The sequence below is a fragment of the Trichechus manatus genome, unplaced genomic scaffold (assembly GCF_000243295.1).
Source record: "Trichechus manatus latirostris isolate Lorelei unplaced genomic scaffold, TriManLat1.0 scaffold00062, whole genome shotgun sequence".
Classification (NCBI taxonomy): domain Eukaryota; kingdom Metazoa; phylum Chordata; class Mammalia; order Sirenia; family Trichechidae; genus Trichechus; species Trichechus manatus.
In genome coordinates this window covers 245,068-267,715 of record NW_004443998.1, presented here as the reverse complement: position 1 = coordinate 267,715, position 22,648 = coordinate 245,068, and the positions used below count along the sequence as shown (strand labels likewise).

The window sequence follows — 22,648 nt, the reverse complement described above, 5'->3', positions numbered from 1 at the left end:
AAAGCCCCTTTAGTCCTTTGACTATGTTGTGAAACTTTATATAACTAGCCATGTTTAGTCTCACAGATGATTTTCTCATGGTAATGTTGTTTTCCTAGGAAGAATTATATTTGCAGCGGGTAGCAGAGTTGGACAAAATTACTTACGAAAGAGACCGTTTTAGACAGGCATGTGAAGATCTTCGGAAACAAAGGCTTAATGAATTTATGGCTGGCTTTTATGTAATAACAAATAAATTAAAAGAAAATTACCAGATGCTAACTTTGGGAGGTGATGCTGAACTGGAGCTTGTAGACAGCTTGGATCCCTTCTCTGAAGGAGTTATGTTCAGGTTTGTAAGTTTGAATCCTAATGTTACTTATCTCTTAACTCTTAGTATTTCTTGGGGTTGGTATGTGAAGGTTAGATGTGAAACTTGTTTTACTTAAATACTAATTTGTTCACATACTGAGATTTTTACAGCAGAAATTAAGGACAAACAGCAAGTATTTAATTTTTTCAGAATACTCATCTAGTTGTTCTTTTTTTTTTTTTTTAAGCCATTTCAGTTTAACATCAAGACTTAAAAATTTAAAAGTGAAAAATTACATTGGAAAAAGGGGGAAGAATAGTGAGAATACTTATTAGCCTGCTGTTTGGTAGGTGTTCATCCTTAAGTAATATTGTGAAAAGCAAATTAGAGATTCCCAAGGAAGAAGGTGGTAGAAGGCAGTTGAAAATCATGAAGTCTTAACAAGTAATGTGACTAATAGAGAATTTTCTGATTTCAGTGTTCGACCACCTAAGAAAAGTTGGAAGAAAATCTTCAACCTTTCTGGAGGAGAGAAAACTCTCAGTTCATTGGCTTTAGTATTTGCTCTTCACCACTACAAGCCCACTCCCCTTTACTTCATGGACGAGATTGATGCAGCCCTTGATTTTAAAAATGTGTCTATTGTTGCATTTTATATATATGTAAGTATTCATTTAGGGGTTTTCATTCTGAAAATTTTACACATAGAATTCTTTGACTTACTCCTTACTTTTGAGTTTTTTTCCCTATTCTCCAACACCACGTCCTGTAGTGTGAAAGTAGACAAAGTCCTATTACTGAACCAAGTATTTCCATTTTGGAAAGCTAAAATATAAATTGAAAGTGCACATTAGCACCAGATTGAACAGCTAGAATCCCAGGTCTACTATCAAGGTATTTTCCACTAGAAGACTTATAAGGCCACCATGCTTCCAAAATTTCCAAATTTCTTCCAAAGCCAAATACTGTTATATGAATTATCCATGCCATCATTCCTGTTCATGTAAATTCATCAATATAATGTTGCATTTATTGCCCAAAAATAGTTGTAGGGAAATGAAAGTTTAGGTGTTTAGTATGATTCACCTGTTATAATGTAGTATTTCTAACTTTTCCTTTCTTTCTCTTTAGGAACAGACAAAAAATGCCCAGTTCATAATAATTTCTCTTCGAAATAATATGTTTGAGATTTCAGATAGACTTATTGGAATTTACAAGACATACAATATAACAAAAAGTGTTGCAGTAAACCCAAAAGAAATTGCATCTAAAGGACTTTGCTAAACTTGATTATTCTGAAGATTCTTCAAATTCCATCTGCATAGTTTGTGTATTGTATTTTCTTTTTGTAAATGATTAATTGTATAAAACGCATATTACTAAACTGGATCACAAAATTTAATTTTGTGTTGTTAATTTATGACATGTTTGTAAGTCTAATAAAATATTCTCTATACGTGCTTCTAGGAAGTTGTAGGAATCTGGCCATTTTGTAAGCCTCAGACCATGAGCAAAAAAGATGCCTGGAGGGTTTAGGTGACTTGCCTTTAGCCCCAAGTTCTACCAGCAGAGCTACAAGTTCGTTGATGCACAGTAAAATTCTCAACTAGACTGAGTGATCAAAGAGCTCAGCATGCCTTCATGGACCTTCAGTCTACACTGGAAAAGCTGCCAACTAATCTTGGGTAAATTAAGGCATTTGTGATGGTTATGGTTGTGTCAGCTTGGCTGAGCCATGATTCTCAAGGCTTTGACAGTTATGCAGTGATGTAGTTTGGCAGTTATATAATGATGTAGTCATCCTCCATGATGTGATCTGATGTGATGAGCCAATCAGTTGTAAGGGGAGCTTCCTCCTCCTTTCTGTATATATACACATGCTTGACTGGTTTTGCTTCTCTAGAGAACCCAGCCTAAGACAGCATTCTACTTACAAATTTAGACTATCACTATATTTATTACCCAAATAATGGAAACTTTCTTTTTAAATCAATCATTCTGAATTGTAGGGATGAGAATTTAAATACATGCTTTTCTAAAATTTGTCAGGCTTGACTTTTTTAAAACGTCCTTGCAAGAGAACCAACAATTACTCAACATGACTAGGGTATCTTGTAAGTCTAAAAGGAACAGTGCCACACTAGAGTTGCTTTATAAAAAGACTGAACTATACCGGGGTTAACTGCCTTAGTAATAAATGGAAATGAGGATGGAATGCCATTTGTTTTGCCTGTCAGATTGTCAGGTGTTTTTGTTTTTTTTTTTTTTTTTTAAACACTGTGATGGTTCAAGTATTATAATGCTACTGGAAATAAATTCGCAACCACTTGGTTCTTAAAGGTGTTTTGGTATTGAATCAAAAGTCTTGGCCCTAGCTAGTCAATTTCTAGCTATATGACCTGAGGAATTAAGACTTAATTGCCCCATTCAGTGCTCCATTGATTAGGTATTAAAAATCTAACAGTTTGTATCCTGTATATCCATTAAAATGTAAACATATTAAGTATGGACCTAAATAAAGCAAAATCTGAAACTCAAGTATGTTCATTTTATATAAAGTCTGGAAGGATTTAATAATGCATGTATACTTCCCTTGTAATTTGAAAAGTTATATAATACTTTTTTCATTGGTGAGTAGAGATGAAATTTAATATTTTTATTACATTTTGATAACCAATGGAGTAGTAGCTCTATACTAAGTTTTAGAGAGTTAAAGTAGATAATACCCATTCTCACGTAAAAATTCCAAAGTTTCAGGGCCTTATTAATTAAGCCATTCAGTGCAACTGAAATATCAAAATGAATTTATTAAAATGCATACTTTTGTTATACATAAAACCTAGAAATATTGCAAGATTTAAGTTATATAGTCTCATCCTCCTGTTAAAAATACAAAAGAGAACAGCAGCATGTATAAAGAATCAGTTACTTGGTACTCGACTATTCATGCACACTTAATAAAATTCATCAAAAAATAGTCTCATCCACTAAAAACTAGCAAGTTACAGAACAGTTATGTCAAGCATAAAAGTTAATAGGCACTATATGTACACTTCAATATTTAGCTACAAATAATTCTTAAACACAGCTTGGAAACTAATAAAATTAATCTTGGCCTACTTAAATCCTTTAGAGCTGGCAGGAGCTCTGAAGTGAAGGTATGGTTTTGAGTTCTGGTTCTAACAGCAGCTGCAAGGCCTTGGGCAAGTCACTTCTGTGCCTGTTCCTTCATCTATAGAAAGTGGAGGTTAATAATAGGTTAATAATACCTACTTCAGAACTGGGAGATGAAGAGCTTGATGCATAATAGCTAATATTGCAATGCTTACTAATATTAATATTTATTTTAAAATACATGGCACTTTTGTGATAAGACATATATTGCCAATTTTGTGGCAAGACTTAATATTTTTAGTAAAATCAATGCTTCAGTCTGAAGTTAATACGTATTTACATTTCCAAGTAGCTGAATAGATGCCTCCCTCGACCCGTGACACCGTTCAAGTGCTCTTGGCCCCCACAGTAATTGTGCTCGGCATAGTCTGATTTTTGTCACAAATTGAGTTAATGTGGCCAGTTTAGACTATCAATCAAACTTCTTTAAGACTTGTTCTCAGCAGATAAGCCCTTAGCAGTGCTTTAGAAGTAATGCCCTTACTACAACCATATTTATTCATTAAAACTTTTATATATAATCTGGAGGGCCAGAAACATTGCCTAACCTGACCCGGAAAGTCTCCAAATTAGGTGAGACTCATAGAAGTGTGATCGCTAAGAGCAGCAGTCTATTTTGGAAGCTGGAAAGCAGCAGTTTGCACTAAAGTTTGCATGGACGGACAATAAACCAAAAAAGTCCTACCACAAGCATCACAGCTGTAGTCACTGTTCAAATGAAATGACTTAAAAAGAGACATGGTAATATAGTAGGTTCTCTAAGCAAAATTCAGGAAAACTAGATAAAATTGTTGGCACTTAGGTATTAGCATAAGGGAATGTTGAGGAGCCAGAAAAGTTGTTTCTAAAGTAAAAGTTAAGTTCACATGATGCCATCAAAATCTGGTGAGACTGGAATGTCACCAATTCCATTCTGCTCACATAATTCAAGTAACATGTTTTAGAGTTTTTACCCAATAACTCATTTAACTAGTGGCAAAACTAAAACACTATACAAGATCAAATACAATCTTAAATTTACAACAGATCATTGTTAGGTGCTGTCAAGTTGGTTCTGACTCATAGTGACCCTGTGTACAATAAATTATAGAATATGACAATTATTAGAAAATGTCACTGTTCCCTCTTACCAGATTATCCAAAAGCCAACAGCTTTATTTGGAATGAATGTTTATAAAAATTTTAGGGCTCTTAATTTAAAACACATTAGATGTGTGGCTTAGGAAATGTTTGATCAAATAGAAAAATCTTTAACTAATCCCTTATCACTTTTATACTGCACTGCTTGACTTTAAAAACTACTTCTCACCACCTTTATGCACCATTCAAAAGGTAGATAAAGGCACAGACACTTTCAGGTTTTTGCCATCTTTCAGTCTAAAAGCTACGTAAAGAATTGCAAAGCCAACCACTGCAGTATATAATTATGGTAAAATAATACTGGTAGGTACAGGAATGCTTAAATGTCACAGTGCAATATTAAGTCAACTTATATCAAGTCAAAAATGGGATAATATATTTTTAATAAAAACTATATAATAGATTTTATTCTCATTTTCTAATGATTGGAATCATGTTTCAGACATGTCTTGCTTCTTTCACACATTTCTATCCAACAGAAGTATGAAAAGTATATTTCTATATATTTATATTTGTTGTAACTCTAAAATTAGCTTTTTATCCATGCTATCCCTATTTCTCCATTTAGTCTTTTGAGTACAGATTAAGCCTATTTAAGCAAGTCGAGATTTGAATTTTCAGTGAGAAACTATTTTCCACATAAATTCCTTCAGCAAATATAAAGTGTAACATAGGCTATCCTTTAAATCATACAGACTGTTAGAAAAACTTTGATAAACAGATAGAGAGACTTCAGAAAAACATACTAAAGTTACTTCATTTAAAAAGGTGATTACGTGTTGGTTAAAAAAGAATATCGACATCAGTATCACTGAAATTAGTGTAACTATAACGATGTTTAAAATTTTAAAAAATTCAACTTCTTTTTCATCCCTATCAGGCCAGGACGATGGCATCTTTTTTGAGGAAATTTTCATTTCAGGAATGAGGACCTTCTTAATTTGTCCAATTTCTGTTCTGCACCATTCTTTTAGTACTTGGCTTACTCGAGGATAAATTTCAACAGGTTGAGCTTCAGGAAGTGGTCTTTGTTTCAAGGTCTGCACACGCTGACGGACATCATCGACTTTTTCAAGAAATTTAAGTGGAGACTCTTCTTGCAAAGACGTTGTAAGTGTCATTAATTCAAGCTGCTGCTCTCTTATTTCTTTCATTGTTTCAATTTGTGGAGTGTATTCTTGATTAATCAGATTTCCAACATCACAGAGAGCAGTTAGGAAGAAATTTTTTTTCTGTTCTAATATATCGCTAAGCTCCTTAAAATACTGGAGAACAACTTCCTTATCACCTTGGACCATTTTCTCAGAATGAAATTTTTGTTCTTGTAGCTTTTCAGTAAGACGAGTAACATCTGTCCAGTGTGTGTCAGTTAACTGTGCAAGGAGTTTTTGAGGCGTGTCCTTTTCTTTCAGATAGGCACTTTCAAGATCATCTATAGGATGACCATGATGTTGACCTATGGTGAGGCAATGACCACAAACTAATTTTTTATCTAGTAGACAATAAACATTTAATGGCTGCCTGTAATGTTCAGGGCAGGTAACAATATCTGGATGGTCTTCTTGCTGGTACTTTTCAATAATAGCCTTTAATGCAAAATTAACAGGCAAAGACTCGATACCAGTTGAAGCAATTTCAATAATACTTCTGCAGTTAGGGCACTTGAGTGGTATTCGTAAAGGTCTCCAAATATAAAAGTTGCCAGATGCCTGAAGAACATTTTCCAAACAATTTCTACAAAATGTATGAGAGCATGGTAGTACACGAGGATCTTCAAAAATACTATAACAAATGGGACACGTTAACTCATCCTCAAAATTGTGCATTTCCTGTCAAGAGAAAAAGAATATTTTAAGTCTACATATAACAAAGAACCTGCACATATTATGTAAAGTTTAAGGCATTAACCGCCAAACTGTTAGCATACTGTGTTTTATATTTAAAACCACCACTCTTCTCAGTTTATCATGCTGTGGTGGCTTGCGTGTTGCTAAGATACTGGAAGCTATACTACCAGTATTTCAAATACCAGCAGGATTACCCATGGTGAACAGGTTTCAGCAGTTTAGTTTCCAGACTAAGACAAACTAGTAAGAAAGGCCTGGCAATCTACTTCCAAAAATAAGCCAATGAACACCTTATGAATCTCAACAGAACACTGTCCATCTAACTTGCTTGGGCCACCTCACCAGGAGAGATCAATCTTTGGAAGGCGACATCATGCTTAGTGAAGCAGAGGGCCAGCGAGGGCAAGGGCGACCCTTGTTGAGATGGACCAGCACGATGGCCACAGTGATGCGCTTGAACATACAGGAAATTGTAAGGATGGCGCAGGACTGGGCAACATTTTGTTCTGTTGTCCGCAAGGTCACCATGAGTCAGAGTCAACAGCTGCTACCCTATCTAACTCTAGTTATCGTTTATAAAGAAAATAAAGACTGAGATAAAAACAATGAAGCTTTCTTAGCAATTCAATCCTGTATATAATACATTGTTGGTAGCCGTCATCAAGTCAGTCAGTCCCAACTCCCGGCAACCCCGTTTACAATGAGAACAGACCATCGTAATCCATAGGGTTTTCAATGGCTAATTTTTTTGGAAGTAGACTGCCAGGCCTTTCTTCCTAATCTTAGTTTGGAAGTTCCAGTAAAACCTGTTCAGCATCATGACAACACGCAAGCCAGACAGGTGGTGGCTGCGCTTGAGGTGCACTGGTCAGGAATCAAACCCAGGTCTCCCGCATGGAAGGCAAGAATTCTACCACGGAACCACCACTGCCCCACTATATAATATTGAATAATTGATCATCTTTAAGAGCTTATTCCTTTGGATCAAAAATCATCCTACACAAAATAATTCCAATTAATTTGTAACACAGTGCTTTAAAGTTTGTTTCTACGTAATGCAAACTAAATAAAAAGTGAAAGTGTTCCGTTGCGTCTACTTAATGATAAGTATACTGTGCTAAAACCAAAATAAACTATGCACATAGAGCCATCCCTCGGTACCCGCGGGGGACTGGTTCCAGGAACCTCCGGAGGTACCAAACTTCAAGGATGCTCTAATCCCTTAGAGAAAATGGCGCAGTATTTGCATATAACCTACACACATCCTCCCGTAAACTTTAAACAAATCATCTCGAGATTACTTATAATACCTAACACAATGTAAATGCTATGTTACACTGTATTGTTTAGGGAATAATGACCAGAAAAAACAAGGTACGTATTCAGTATAGACACAACCAGTATATACCTAACTGTAGTACACGTCAGACACAAGGAGAACAGTGTTCAAACAACAAGCGCTGGACAAAGACTAAAGATCTGTGAAATGGCAGGGTATGCCTACATGTCACTTTTGTTTTTTCCCTAAGTATTTTCAATCCATGGTTAGTGGAATCCACGGGTTCAGAACCCATGGATATAGAGGACCTACTGTATAATGAATATGCAAGACTAAACATTTCTATAAAGAAATACTATTACAAGTTAGGCTTAGAAAAAATATATTCTTTAATTCAATCATGGTTTCTAAAGCAAGTTATTAAATTTCTCTAGTAACCATTACTACAAATGTCTTAGTTTCTTGAATTGGAATACTAATTAAAGCCCAGGATCAACATGGTACAATTTTCTGAGGCAGTAATTTTAACTTGAAGATTAGGAAGGAATTGAATGTGATAACTGTGAATTAGTGACTCAGTTAATTTAAATAAGTGAAAACCTAGAGCATTAGTGGTAAAGAACATAAAGACCACCGTTAGTCATCTTCCCTTCATGAAATAGTCCCTTGGTGAGTATTCCCTGAGACAGAAAAAGAAATCCAGCAATGTTTCAGAGACCCTCTCTGACACAAGCAGCTGGACGTCTTGGCAAGCTATTGCTGACATGTCCAACGATGGGCACTTGATTGTTCTGCATGCTACCACATCTTAAAGTTCTCCTTTGTACCTATGCTCAATGCAAGCCACTGTCCTCGGGCCTTACTTACTCTTGACAGAAAAATTAAGTTACACCACTGTTTAAAGAGGCTTAAAAAAACAAGCTAAAAAAAACCAGGTACCATTCATGTAAAATGTAAACATTACCAAATCCTCTCTAAATGATAAGAATAAAAGTTTGAGAAAACAGCATCTAAAAATAACTGCACTTTGAATAAACAAAAAACCTCTATAGACTTTTTCCGCTCTTGGCTCCCTTCACCACCTGCCAAACCAAACTCTTCCTTACCCTTTAAAGTCTCAAACTGAGCCATCCCCCAGTTCAGGTCCCCTATTAACCTCATTGAATACTGCACTTTTCCTTCATAGCACTTAACGGGATTTTATCTGAAAAAATTTTGTAACATTTTTGTATACATTAGAATGTAAGCCATAAGGACAAGAAAAATGTGCAAACTATACTTATATTACTATCATCTAGCACAGACTTGACACACAGTAGGCATTCATTCATACTGGCTGACTGAGCAAATGCCTCTTAAGAGACGAATTTAATTTTTTTTAAAAAAAGGCTAAATCTCTACGTTGCTTAGAAAAAATTGTAACAGGAGGGTCCATTAGAAAATACTCTACTCTGAATGGCAGTATTCAGAACCCTAATGAGCCAAGACATGCCACACAGAGACTAAGCTTGAATTGTGAAGCATTCCAGGAAACTAAGGTAGCTGGGCAACAGTAAAGAGGATGACATTCACAGCAAATGAATTCAAGTGACTGCATGTTGGGAAGACACTTTCCTACACCTGCACGGAGCTCTGAAGTCATACAAAAACCACCCAAGAAAAACCAACATGTTTCTTGGGTATTGTAGTGATTTCAGAATTCACACTAAAGGGATAAACAGAATAGCACTTTGTAAGGAATAAACTTTGTGAGCAGTGGACATACATTTGATTTAGATTTAGTATTAGAGCTATTTAATGTTTAAGTAGTTAAACTAGCCCTAAAACAGGATCCTTTCCCTCCAAAGCTCTTATACTTTGTCAGAAAGCGAGGGAACAACGTTATCCTGAGAACCCAAAGGCTCAACTTTCTTTAGAAAAATGATATCCACAATATTGTAAAGAAAATGTCATCTACTGAGCTTATATAAAATGGAAGCAAAAATGATAATGGTCTCCAAGGGTAAAAATTTTAATAAAATTTAGTCACAGTTTTGTGGATTGCGTGAAGGTCACAGAAAGCAAATTTTATTCTCTTAACTTCTTACTGATTAAAAACTGATTTTAGGCAGCAAATTCACCAGAAGTCAAAAGTGATTGAAAACAGCAAGGCTGGCTGAAAAATAACTTTGCAGGACCAGGAGCTTTCTATCGCTGCTGCCTGAGAAGTAGAAAACAGGTGGTTATCATCCGGTTAAGCAGTCAGCTGCTAACCAAAAGGTCCGTGGTTCGAACCCAGCAGCAGCTCTGCAGGAGAAATATGTGGCAGTCTGCATCCGTAAAAATGTACAGCCTTTAAAACCCTATAGGACGGTTCTACTCTGTCCTAACAGGGTCGCTATGAGTTGGAATCGACTCAACAGCAATGGGTTTGTTTTTTGTTTTTGGTATCATGCTTGCAGGCTACTTCTTCCAGGAACTAGTATGAAAAGTTATGCACCAGAAGTTTTTCCTAACCAGCATGGGCTCTTGAGAGGGAGAAAAAGGCAAAAAACTATACTTATGTATACTTTTTAGAATGAACACCTTGGATTTAGCTATGTTGTACGTAAGCTTCAACAAATATTTTTAAAGATAATGCCTATCAAATAACAGGGTGAAATGTATTTGCTAAGCTATCTGACAACTACCTTCTCCTAATATCATTTGATCAGTATTGCTTTTGGGGGACACTTGGATTATGAAACCCATGCCAACATCTCTCACATTCAAAGATAACATGTAAGACTTGCAGAAACGATGTAAATAAACAAACCAACCAACCCAACCTAACAGCCTAAGAACCTCTGTTGTTGCTGTCAAGTCAATTCCAACTCATGGTGACTCCCTGAGTGCAGAGTAGAACTTGTCCAGAGTTTTCAAGGCTGTAAGCTTTTGGAAGCCGATCACCAGGCCTATCTTCCAAGGAGCCTCTGGGTGGGTTTGAACTGCCCACCTTTCGGTCAGTAGTCCAGTGTTTAACTATTTGCGCCACCCAGGGACTCAGGAACCTCTAAACCTCTAAAATCACCAATTAAATTTTTGAAGTAGTTAGATTAATTTTAAAATACGCGTGTATATAACTAAAAGAATAGTCTCTCAACAAAAATTCAATCTTAAAAAAAAGTCAAGAACTACATGACATGCAAGTAGTGGGGCACCAACACAAAGAAAGCCAGAGAAAGAATTACATCACGATAGAAAAATGAACAATAGACATGAAAAAGAAAATCACAAATGAAATATAAATGGGCAATAAAACATGAAAAGATTTAACAACCTAATAATGCAGATGAAAATCAGATTCCATTTTTTACCTTTCATATTGGCAAACTTTTTTTATTAATACTCATTATATAAGGCCACTACACAATAGATTGAACATAGATGTCAAATCTCCACTCCCTTCTGAAAACTATCTAAAATGGTCATGAGGAAATTTAAAAGGCATAAGCACACATGGATAAGGGACAGGAAAGCAGAAGATGTAGACATGAGATGCCAATATAATTTCAGAAACTAGAAGTGCAATTAAAAAAAAAACTTGCTGTCAAGTCGGTTCTGATTAGATTCTGATTCTGATTCATAGCAACCCTATAGGACAGAGCAGAACTGCCCCATAGGGTTTCCAATAAGTAGCTGGTGGATTTGAACTGCTAACCTTCTGGTTAGCAGCAGATCTCTTAACCACTGTGCCACCAGGGTGCCCCAAAAATTGAATAGCTATGCAAACAGTCATGCAGTTAGTTCCAGAATGGTTAAGTTATAGGGACTGTTTGGTACCTCAGATCCCTTACCCACTCCAAGTAGCCTGGTAATACCACTCCCCTACCCTGGCAGGGGTTAAGAGCTTGGCTGCTAACCAAAAGATTGGCAGTTCAAATCCACCAGCCGCCGCTCCCTGGAAACCGTATGGGGCAGTTCTACTCTGTCCCATGGGGTCGCTGCGAGTCAGAATTGACTCGACAGCAACAGGTTTTCTTTGTTTTGACCCTAGCAGAAGACTGGAGATTCTACGGAAAGGCTGAACCATACAGGCTTAGACTTAGGAACTCTACGTCCAACTGCAATAGGGATGAAGCACCATAGTGGAAACGGGGCGATTCAGTGAAAACTGACATTCTAAAGCAACGCTGTCCAATAAAACTAGACACTGGATGGAAAAGTGCTCTATTCAGGTTTTCCAATATTGTAGCTACTGGTGACCTGTGGCTACGCAGCTCCTGAAATATGTCTAGTGCAACTGAGGAAGTAAATTCCTAATTTTACAGTCACATGTAGCTAGTGGCTACTCCCTCCTGAATGCTAGAAACCTGCTTATACCCCCTAGACAGCAAACTGGAAGACTTCTCTTTCAGGAAACCAACCGACCCAAGAGAACATACTTACAGATACTGACAACTGGGGGGAGTCTCCAACCTAAACCTGGTAGCCAGAAGTGTTCACTCTACAACACTGGATGTCAAACTCTGGTTTCAGGACCTTTTATAATTGTTTTAATTATTGAGCCCTCCAAAGAGTTTTACTTATTTCTAATATAGAATAAACCAACACATTTTAAAAATACTTAGTAATTTATTTGAAAATAATGTTAACGTATTTTATGAAAAGTATTTTTCAAAACAAAAAATTAAGAGTGGTACTGTTTTACATTTTTACAAACCTCTTTACCGTCTAGTTTAATAGAAGATAGACTCCCATACCGCTTCTGCATTTGAGCTACTGCTGTATCAGAAGTCACGAAGCCTCTGTAATATTCTACTGTATGCTCATGAGAGAGTGTGAAACAGGCAAATAATATCTTAGTATTATTAACAATATTATTATGAAATAGTTTGGACCTGAAAGGATCTCAGAGACTCCTGTAGAACTACCGAACCACACTTTGAGAATGGCTACCCTACAATGAAGCCCTCTAGCTGAAATGTTTCCTCTACACAAAGAGGTTCAGCAATTTACTCCTCTTTGTCAATCAAGAACAAACAAGAATCACTAGAAATTTTAGGAAAACCTCCAACATGAAGAAGACCAAAAATATCAAGTAGAAAAAGGAAGCTCAGGGACAAAAAATAATGCAGGAAACAGAATAAACTTCAAAATTTTATTAATATCCTCAGGAATAGGAGATTTCCATTAAACAAGAACAGAATGCTATGCAAACAAGAATATTCCAAGAACAAGACAGAACTCTGAGAAATTAAAAATGAGAGCAGAAATTTAAAGAAAAAAATCAATAAAAGGTTTGAATGATAAAACTAGAGAAAACAGAAAAGATCTAGAAGTAGAAAATGTGAGATGAAATAAACAGAGTATCAATCCAGGAAGTCCAATATCTACATAACAGAAGTCTCAGGAAGGAAAAAGAAAGAACAGAAGTGGAGTCAAAGAGACTATAAAATAAATGCATAAGGAGATTTCCCAGAATTGAAGGAAATAGGTTTCCAGATGGAAAAGGTCCCCCAAATGCCCAGCAGAGTAAAGTTAAAAAAAAAAAACCTGTAATTTTTAAACTACTGATGATGATACAATTCTAAAAAGCTTCCAGATAATAAAAACGGGTCACATAGAAATGGTATCAGATTTCTCAACACTGGAAACTCGAAGACAGTGAGGCAATGCCTTCAATATTCTCACGAACAATGGCTTCCACTAAAATTCTATACCCAGAAAATCCATCAAATCAATTTTTAGAATAGAATAAAGATAGTTTCTGACATGCAAGGTCTCAAAAATTAATAACCCCCAACTACCCTTTCTAAAGAAGCTACTGTGGGGGAAAAAAGCAGGATTCTCACCAGGATAAGGGTAAAACAAAGTCCAGGACAATTATGCAGCAAGCCCTGAGAACAAGAAGTCCGGAGGAGTAAGACAGAGAGATCCAGAACGGATGTCTTTAAGTAAAAAACAGAACTTACAGAATATCTCATGTGTCTGAACATACTGAGAGGAATGAGAAAACTAAATTCAGGGAAAAGTGAAAGAATCATGCAACAAGAGGAAATATTATATAGTATATTACATGGCTCTGTTATAATATTAACATATACATAACATAAACACTAAATTTTGATTTTACCAAAAAGGGTGATAAAAGTATACTGAGATGACGGAGTAAGAGAAGGGAACAGTGTTTAAGACCTAAATCTTCACCTTCCCTTACAAGTAGTCAATCCACCACCACCACCACCCATTGCCGTCGAGTTGATTCCAACTCACCACAACCCTACAGGAAAGAGTAGAGCTGCCACATAGGGTCTCCAAGGCTGGGATCTTTCTAAAAGCACACTGCCGCATCTTCTTCCCGTGGAGCAACTGGTGGGTTCAAATCACCAACCTTTTGGTTAGCAGCTAAGCACTTAACCGCTGCATGAAGTAGTTAATTAAATAAAAAAAACCGTTGCCATCAAGTCAATTCTGACTCATAGCAATACCTAAAAATGAAAATCAAGAAATCGCACTTTAAATATAATTTAGAAAAATAGGGGCAAATGGCAAAGGAAACAAGCTAAAAGAAATGAAAGTGTCTGCTTCTGGAGAACAGAAATTAAGAGTGGAGAGAGTAAGGCCAGGGGATTGCTGTTCTTCATTATAAACCTAAATAATGCTGTTTTACTTTTAACTATTAACATATACAATTAAAAAAATTTGAAACAAAGAAATAAAGACAAGCATCCACATGACAGAGCAGGAGAAAAGTGTGGTACAGAACTCAAATTTGCGAAAAAACACCAGACTTGATGGTCTGACTGAGACTGGACCCTCGAAGGCATGGCCCCCAGACGCTCTGTTGGCCTAAACTAAAGCCATTCCTGAGGCCCACTCTTCAGACAAAGACTGGACTGGACTACAGAACATAAAATAATACTCAGGAAGAGTGCGCTTCTTAGTTCAAGCAGATATTTGAGACCAAATGGGCGGCTCCTGTCCAGAGGCAAGATGAGAAGGAAGGGACAGGAGTGGGTTGAACGGACACGGGAAACCCAGGTTGGAAAGGAGTGTGCTGTCACATTGTGGAGATTGCAACTAGTGTCACATAACAATGTGTGTATAAATTTTTGTATGAGAATTAACTTGAGCTGTGAACTTTCACCTACAGCACAATTAAAAAAAAAAGACAAACATCCAGGCAGAAAAGCAAGTTACCTAAATAAAAAAGGAAAAGAAAAACACAATGATCTCAGAATTTTCCTCTGGAAGACTATAATTTCCAAAGATGCCCACAGTAACTACCTCCCATATGGTCTTCTGTAATGTGACTTTGCTGCTACTCCCTCATCACGAAATGGAATCTGTTCCACCCTCAAAAAAAAAAAAAAAAAAACTTGGGCAGGCCATGGACTGCTTCAACCAATAAGATACAGTACAAGCTATGCTGTGCCCATACTGCGAATACCCCTTAACTAGCCAGGCAGCTTCCTGTCTCTTGGAGCCACAAACCCCTATGTAAGAAGTCTAGGCTTCTGGCTGGAAAGAGAAGCCGAGTGAAGGAGCGCTGAGGTGCCAGATGTGAGCAATCGTGGACATCCAGCCAGCCAAGCCTTCAGATAACTTCCGCCCAAGCCACTATCTGACTGCAAATGCAGACACCTCAAGTGACAACTGCCCCAGGCAATTTAAACAGTGAGAAATAATAAACTGTTTTAAGCCACTAAGTAGTAGGGTAGTTTGTTACACAGTAATAGATAATCAGAACATCTCTAAAACAACAAGGAATGCTAGAAGACAAAGAAATGCCCACAGGGTGTAGAAGGAAAAGGATATAACCTAAGATTTCTGTACTCAGCCAAGACATAATTTACTCATGTGAAACAATAATCTGAACAAAATCTATAGGGCAAAATAATAATAATAATGTCATAGGGCAGAGTGAAGCCATTCACTTTTAATACCCAGCAAATGAGGATTCTGCTAAAAAGACAATATAGACTAATTTCAAAAAATGGATAAAACTAAAAAAAAAACAAACCCATTGCCATCGAGTCAATTTCGACTTATTGCGACCCTATAGGACAGAGTAGAACTGCCCCATAGAGTTTCCAAGGAGCGCCTGGTGGATTCGAACATGCCAACCTTTTGGTCAGCAGCCATAGCACTTAACCACTATGCCACCTGGGTTTCCCAAAAAAAAAAAAAAAAAGGATACTGATGTAAAATCCAAAACACAATTATTAGCAAAAACAAATCCAGGAATAGATTAAAAGAGAACTATACCACGACCAAGGAGTCCTGGTGACGCAATGCTAACCGAAAGGCTGGCAGTACGAATCCACCATTAACTGTGCAAAAGAAGAGACCTGGCAATCTGCTCCTGTAAAGATTTCAGTCTAGGAAATCCTATGGGGCAGTTCTACTCTGTCCTATAGGGTCACTATAAATCAAAATCGACTTGACGGCATATGACGATGCCGTGACCACTAAGGTTCTTTCCAGCAATGTAGTTAATTTAATAACAGAAAATCGATTAACACAACCCACTCAATTACAGTGAATGGAGAAAAACTACGATCACATTAGACGTGAAAAAGGCATGTAATACAAAAACCAGTGAGAAATCCACAGAACAAATACAATGGACAAAAAAATGCTCAACCTTCCTAATTTTTAAAACACAAGTCTAAAAGAGATACTATTTTACCCAATAGGTTGCCAAGAACTAAAAAGTTACATTAACTGTGCTGTTCTGAGAGATCAGCAAAATAGCAGATTTCATACACTGTTATGGGAGCTTAACTTTTTGGGGGAGGGTGTGATTTGGCAGTATCTGTTAAAATGTAATAAGTTTATAGTGAGTTTCAACAAGTTTTAGTCTACAAAAATATTCAAGCAACGTGTAGCAAAGACATATATGTGTCTTGGAATCAAAGAAAAAAGTTCCAGCTTTACAAGTTCAGAAACTCATTTTTTTTAACTACACCCAACAAAACTGTGATCTATTAAACCACTATAAAATAAAAGTCTGGAAATATATGCATCAAACTCATAGCAAAAGGTTATCTCTGACAGATGGGAATGGAAGGGTATGAGAATTTATGTTTCTATACTTCAAAAGTTGTTTAAAAATTAAAAACTTATAGTAACACACTCTCTTTATATTCAAGAAGTCTTCATCTCCACATGTCATCCCTATTTGAAAGGGAACCATGGTTTTTGGCTTAGTATTATCCTTCTAGATCTTTTTCTATCCACTAGGTATATATAGAAATAGTTATGATTAATATATATATACACACACAGCAGGTACTCAATAAATATTTTTGAATGATTATGCATCTTTGTACTTGCTTCTCTATGCATATTTTCAACTTTTTCTCTAATAGAGATACTTAGAACTGCTAGGCTAAAGGATATGTGTGTTTTAAGTTCAACAGATACCTCAAAAGTGTTCTTCAAAACGGATATACCAAGTTATATTACACATGCTCACCAGCACACATTTTTCTACTCTTTAACACTAGTTTTGTTTTTTGTTTGTTTTTTGAGGGTGAGTTCTCTCACTCTTGTTTAACTTTTATTTCCCTGATATTAGTAGCTGCTCTCTTCTGAAGTGTTTAACTACTTTGTAGTTCTTTATATATTCTACCTATTAATATTAATACCTTTGTCAGTAATTTCCTCCCCATCTACCACATCTTTTAATTTTATTGTACAGTTCCTTTTCCTATAATCAAACCTATTCTTTTTCTTTACGGTTGATGCATTTTACTTATAAAGGCTGTTCTACCCTATGGTAAACATCTCCTGTATTTTCATTTAGTACTATTCTATAGCTTTATTCTTTATCTCTGGATCTTTATCTGGAATTTGTTTTTGTTTTTGGTGAAGTAGAGATCCAACTTAAATATCTTCCAGAAATACAGCCAAATGCCTCCAAACCATTTATTAAGAAGTCAAATCTTTGCTCCAATTTAAAATGCCATCTTCATCATACATTCATGTCATACTGGCCGTTTCATTGCTCTCTCCAAACATTACTACAACATTTTAATGACTATGTAATATTTTGATATCTGGTAGGGAAAGTTCCTACCTCCTCCAAATGTTTCAAATGTGCCTTGCTAATTATCCAGCCTTGCTTCTGCCAAATTTATTTTAGAACCAGTGTGTATTATTTCTTATTTCTACACTTTTAAAAAGCAAAAAAGAAAAATAAAAGTAATATAAAGTGATAAACTCATGTAAAATATATTTTCCTCCAGTGAGTACTAAAAGCCCAAGTAAAAATTTGTAGATCAATTCAAGATTTCCTGCTTCCCTTTTATAAGTGACCAAGAAATACAAACAAAAAAATCTTTTCAGAAAGAAACCTTGAGGCCAAACCATCTACTTATAAATTATTTCACAAACTTCTTGTGTTTAACTCAAAAGCAGACACACTCAGGAATTTCCAAACCTTTTATTAGGTCTTTCTCCAGAGGGCTGATCCTATGGAATCTCAGTGTTTAACCAGAACATTATGGATAGCCAACTTTGATAACAGTTGACAGAGAATGAAGCAGTACCAAAAATATCATTACCCATTCTCCCGGTTATTCCACTGTACTTGATGTTTACCTATGCCTCACTGTGTTTTTAGAAAAGTGACAAATGCCAGCAGTTGTGGGAGCAGCAGTAGAAGTACCACTTGTGCCTGGAAAGCCCCGACAATTTGGGGACCAGATAAATTGTCACAAAAGACCTCTTTTTTACAGTGTCATTTTTTTTCAGTTTTAATTCACTAATGCTTTACTGCCTTTCATCTCTAAACATGAATAGTTATGAAACATTCATTACCTTTTACAGTCTCTGAAGAGAAATTGTATTTATTACATTATACAGTTAGATGACTTGCCCCAGGACTTATATATAGTGAGTCAGCTATATGTCTGGGAAAATTCAAGAGATGCCACCACCCAGACTGGGGCTCACATCTTTGTGGCCTTAACTGATTAAAAAGAAATGCACATTTCATTCAAGACTTAAGAAATTCTAACTGTGCTATTTATATACACACAGAAGATTTTTTAAAATTCATAACACATAATACCCAAAAATAATGGACCACAATAATTCGTTCAAATTTACAAAAAAAAAAAAAAAACCATCATCAGAGATAATTTTAGCTGCCCATTTGCACTGTTTTCCTTCATTCGGACATCATTCTCAGTTTTCCCCGAACGAAAAAAGAAACTATAACATAATTTAACTAGAACTGACATGAAAAGTTGAGGTTTTGCTTTTTTCATACTTTTCAAAATGCAAATATATTTGGCAGAAATATTCCACAACACGAATGATGAAAGGCAATGTCAAAGCTGACACTGTCTAAAATCAAAATTTTCACCTTGCCACACTAGATAAACGATCGTAAATTTACTTAAAGGATAGCTACCTGGCATTAAGAAAGAATGCAGTAGATCAATACTTACAGGCATTATGAAAAAATTTCCAAGTAACTTAAGTAATAAATGCAATTTCCAGATCTGTATGTATAAAATACTATTTGTGTGCGTGTGTGTGTGTTAAAATGTACACATCCTTGTAAAATTTCTAAAGGGTAACAAAAGTGACTGCCTTTAAGGAACAGGTCAGATGAGGAAGTTTACTTTCCACTTATGCTCCTTCTGCATGGTTTGAATTTTATGTACCAAACTTTTTTTAAGATTTAAAAATTTCACCTTATTGTTTAAATTATAAATTCAGTAAAAATTTACTGAAAATTTCTTTCATATTCACTTAATGTACCCGAGCTTACACCTTACCTACTTTGTTGATCTCCTGGCTTGCGGACTGAATATAGTTTATCTTCTCCAACTTTTTCAGGTTCCTTTATTCTTACTCTAAATTTAAAATAATTTTATCTTTAATACGTTATATTTACTTTCTCAAAGAATATACTTAACATGTTATATGAATGTTATTCCACTGCATTTGATGTTTACCGTTGATGTTTATCTACGCCTGTTTTTAGAAAAAGGAGTGACAAATACCAACAGTTGCTGGAGCAGCAGTAGAGATACCACATGTGCCTAGAAAGCTCCAGCAATTCTGTGACCCAATAAATCGTCACAAAGGACCTCTTTTTTACAGTGTCAAGTATCTTATGAGCTCTCGACAACGTTAGCCAGTAACGGTGATGACGGAACAAACATTCATGGTCATTTTAAACTGCTTAAAGTGAACTGGAAGACAAGAGTCATCCATGGGGCTAAAAAGATTTTGCCAGCTCAAAACTAGAAATATTAACTTAGATTATTTCCATATACATGTCTGTTCGTACCTTAGTTCTGCCATTTAAATGTTGCAGACCCCTGGGTCAGTTTTACCTAACTCCCCTCAGAACTGAGGTTTGCACATCTGTAAGATGGGAGTGATTACACGTTCCAGGGAAAGTCCTGTGAGGATCTCCCGGAGAGAAGGCGCTCAAAATGGCAGTACCCTTCGCTTTCTCCAAGGTTTATGACAAATCCCCCCCGGGCCTCCTTCCCAGCCCCGCGAGGCGGACCGTCCTCTGGAGTCGGCTCCGCTCACCCGCAGCTCCCGGGGGCCCTGCCCCCACAGAAATGCGGCTCCATTCCGGGGGGCGGGTAAAACAGGCTCCCCAAACTCCCATGTGGGACAAGAGGGGATGGACGCAGCACTCAAAGCCGCTTCTCATCACCAAGCCCCACGACTCCCGCCCAACACACCAGCATCCCAGCCTGCACTACAGGAAAAGAAAAGGGACCCAGAGCCGCCTCCTCGGACGCGAAGACGAGGCCCTCAGACTCACCGTCAGGAGGAGGGCGCCGGGCAACTCCACAGAGCGGCGACCGCGGCCCACAGCCTTCAGGCAGACGCTGAAAGCGCTCGGCGCCCCTCCCCCCCTCGCCCCGAAGGACTCCAGGTGCCCGGGGGGCGGGGCCTCGTGGAGCCTCAGGACGCAGGCGCAGTCTCCTAGCAACGTTCAGCTGCGTATCGTCAGCCAATGGCACAGAACGCCGGCAGAGGTTCGAAAGTAAACGGCCGGTAGCGCGGGCCGAGGCGGGGGCGTGGCCGGGAAGACTTGGCAGAAGGCCCGCGCCCAGCGTTCGGCGCTTGCGCACTAGGCGCGTGTCGCCTCAGAAAGCTGGGGTGGAGACTCTTCCGGCTGCGGGTTACTCCGGCGGTCGTGGCTCGTGGGCTGGGGTCCCGCCGAGGAGGCGGGTGGCGCTAGTGATCCCGGGAGAGGGGAACCTGGCGGGGACAAAGCCGAAGCGCGGGCGACCGACGATTTCTAGATGAAAGATTCGTGAGAGTTTTTACACTGAGTCGAGGTGGCACGTTCAGATTCTCCACTTCTAAAGCGCAGTGTCTCCAACGTTACCGCACAGTTTCCCGGCCCCGAGAAGTCTCCACTCGCCCTGAGGACCCCCGCTCACGGCTCTGCCGACCTTTGGCACGCTCCGTGCTCCTCGAGGCCGGAGTTTGCTTTTGTGCACGGATTCTGGGGACAGTTCAACACTTTTCCCAACTTCTCCACCAAGTTCCTATTTCACCTTCCTAACCCCCTAGAATCAGAAAACGGTTCCTTTTTTTTCCTTGAGAAACTTTGTCCAACTGTGTCTCAAGACATACTCTATCACAGCTTCTCTCTCCTAATTATACTTAATTACTGCTGTGCTAAGTAAAACTGTGGGAGTTGGTATACTGTGCATTGCCTGTACGTTAGATTACAAGGGAATTTTAAACGAGAGATAAGGCAATATGAGAGAGTTCTCGAGTCAATCTAAAACGTCTTCACCCATTCAGCTGCCTAAAAGATTGACAACGCAAGTGTGGATTCAAGCAATACCCAGACATATACATGGTGATATATTATCCATTCCACCTTTTTTATGCGTATACATTTTCTATTTAAGCTCTGGAATCATCCTAATAGACAGCTTTTTAACTTGCTGTCAAAACAATCTATTGTGACTCTTTTTCCATAGCAATAAATGCACTATGTTGTAGCTGTTGTTAGGAGCCGCCGAGTTGGTTCCAACTGACAGCAACCCTGTGTGTGACAGAAGGAAACACCGCGAGGTCCTGCTCCATCCTCACAATCATTGCTATGTTTGAGCCAATTGTTGCAGCCACTTTGTCAGTCCATCTCCTCAAGGGTCTTCCTCTTTTTCGCTGACTCTCTACTAAGCATGATGTCCTTCTCCAGGGACTGGTCCCTCCTGATAACATGTCCAAAGTCTCACCATCCTCACGTCCAAAGAGCAGTCTGGCTATACTTCTTCCAAGACAGATTTGTTCATTCTTCTGGCAGTTCATGGTATATTCAATATTCTTCGCCAACATCATAATTCTAATGCATCAATTCTTCGGTCTTCCTTATTCATTGTCCAGCTTTCATATACATACGAGGCAACTGAAAATACCATAACTTGGATCAGGTGCACCTTAGTCCTCAAAGTGACATCTTTGCTTTTTAACACTTTAAAGAGGTCAAATGTACCATACTTCTGTAAAATTATTCCCTTTTAAAAAATAAATAAATGTAACTGCCCTGGAATTGTATTAGTGTAGCTGAATAATGTTTTGGGCTATAATTTTTTCCACCTGTTTTCCCCTCTGTGCTTCCTTACCTCAAGGGACTTCTGTATGTAACAGGAAAGCAGAAGTGACTTACTGGCTTTTGTTTTCCAAAAACACTGAGCCCACTGAGGAGAAAAACATTTGAGGGAAGAAGATGAATGTTTGGGAGAGACAGAAAGAGAGAAAGCAGTCTGCTAGCCCTCACATAGAGAGAACTCAGGCCCTGGGGGGAGAAAGCTGTGATGCCGAAAAGGAAGGGCTACAGCTGTGCCTCTGGGCAGACTGGCGTAGAGGCCCAGCGTTTCCCAACCCTCTCAAGGATTTCTGTAACCCCACATGACAGGGAAGTGGCAAAGAGCCACAGGTGCCTACAAG

The 22,648-nt window shown here is 37.8% G+C and overlaps 2 protein-coding genes across 5 annotated transcripts in view; one reads left to right on the top strand and one right to left on the bottom strand.

Annotated features, from left to right (window-relative positions):
- SMC4 (structural maintenance of chromosomes 4) overlaps positions 1–2,515 on the top strand; it is a 33,466-nt gene extending 30,951 nt beyond the window's left edge. The window contains exons 20-22 of one of the 2 annotated variants that reach the window (XM_023733854.1): positions 99–331; positions 771–954; positions 1,424–2,515. In XM_023733854.1, the coding sequence (XP_023589622.1) occupies positions 99–331; positions 771–954; positions 1,424–1,576 (570 nt within the window). In that variant the 3' untranslated portion in view covers positions 1,577–2,515. Of the gene's footprint in view, positions 1–98; positions 332–770 lie in introns of both variants that reach the window. The other variant, XM_023733853.1, reaches the window with a different exon arrangement.
- Positions 2,516–2,546: 31 nt separating this feature from the next.
- On the bottom strand, positions 2,547–20,636 carry TRIM59 (tripartite motif containing 59). Of its 3 annotated transcripts, none has more exons than XM_023733855.1 (3): positions 20,499–20,636; positions 19,489–19,566; positions 2,547–6,435 (listed from the first exon to the last, which is right to left on the bottom strand). In XM_023733855.1, the coding sequence occupies exon 3, from the start codon at positions 6,430–6,432 to the stop codon at positions 5,224–5,226; it is 1,209 nt and encodes a 402-aa protein (XP_023589623.1). In that variant the 5' UTR covers positions 6,433–6,435; positions 19,489–19,566; positions 20,499–20,636; the 3' UTR covers positions 2,547–5,223. The 3 variants fall into 3 exon arrangements, with proteins under 3 accessions (XP_023589623.1, XP_004379204.1, XP_023589624.1); XM_004379147.2 differs by having other exon boundaries at positions 19,493–19,566; XM_023733856.1 differs by lacking the exon at positions 20,499–20,636 and having other exon boundaries at positions 19,489–20,130.
- Between the last annotated feature and the right edge of the window lie 2,012 nt (positions 20,637–22,648).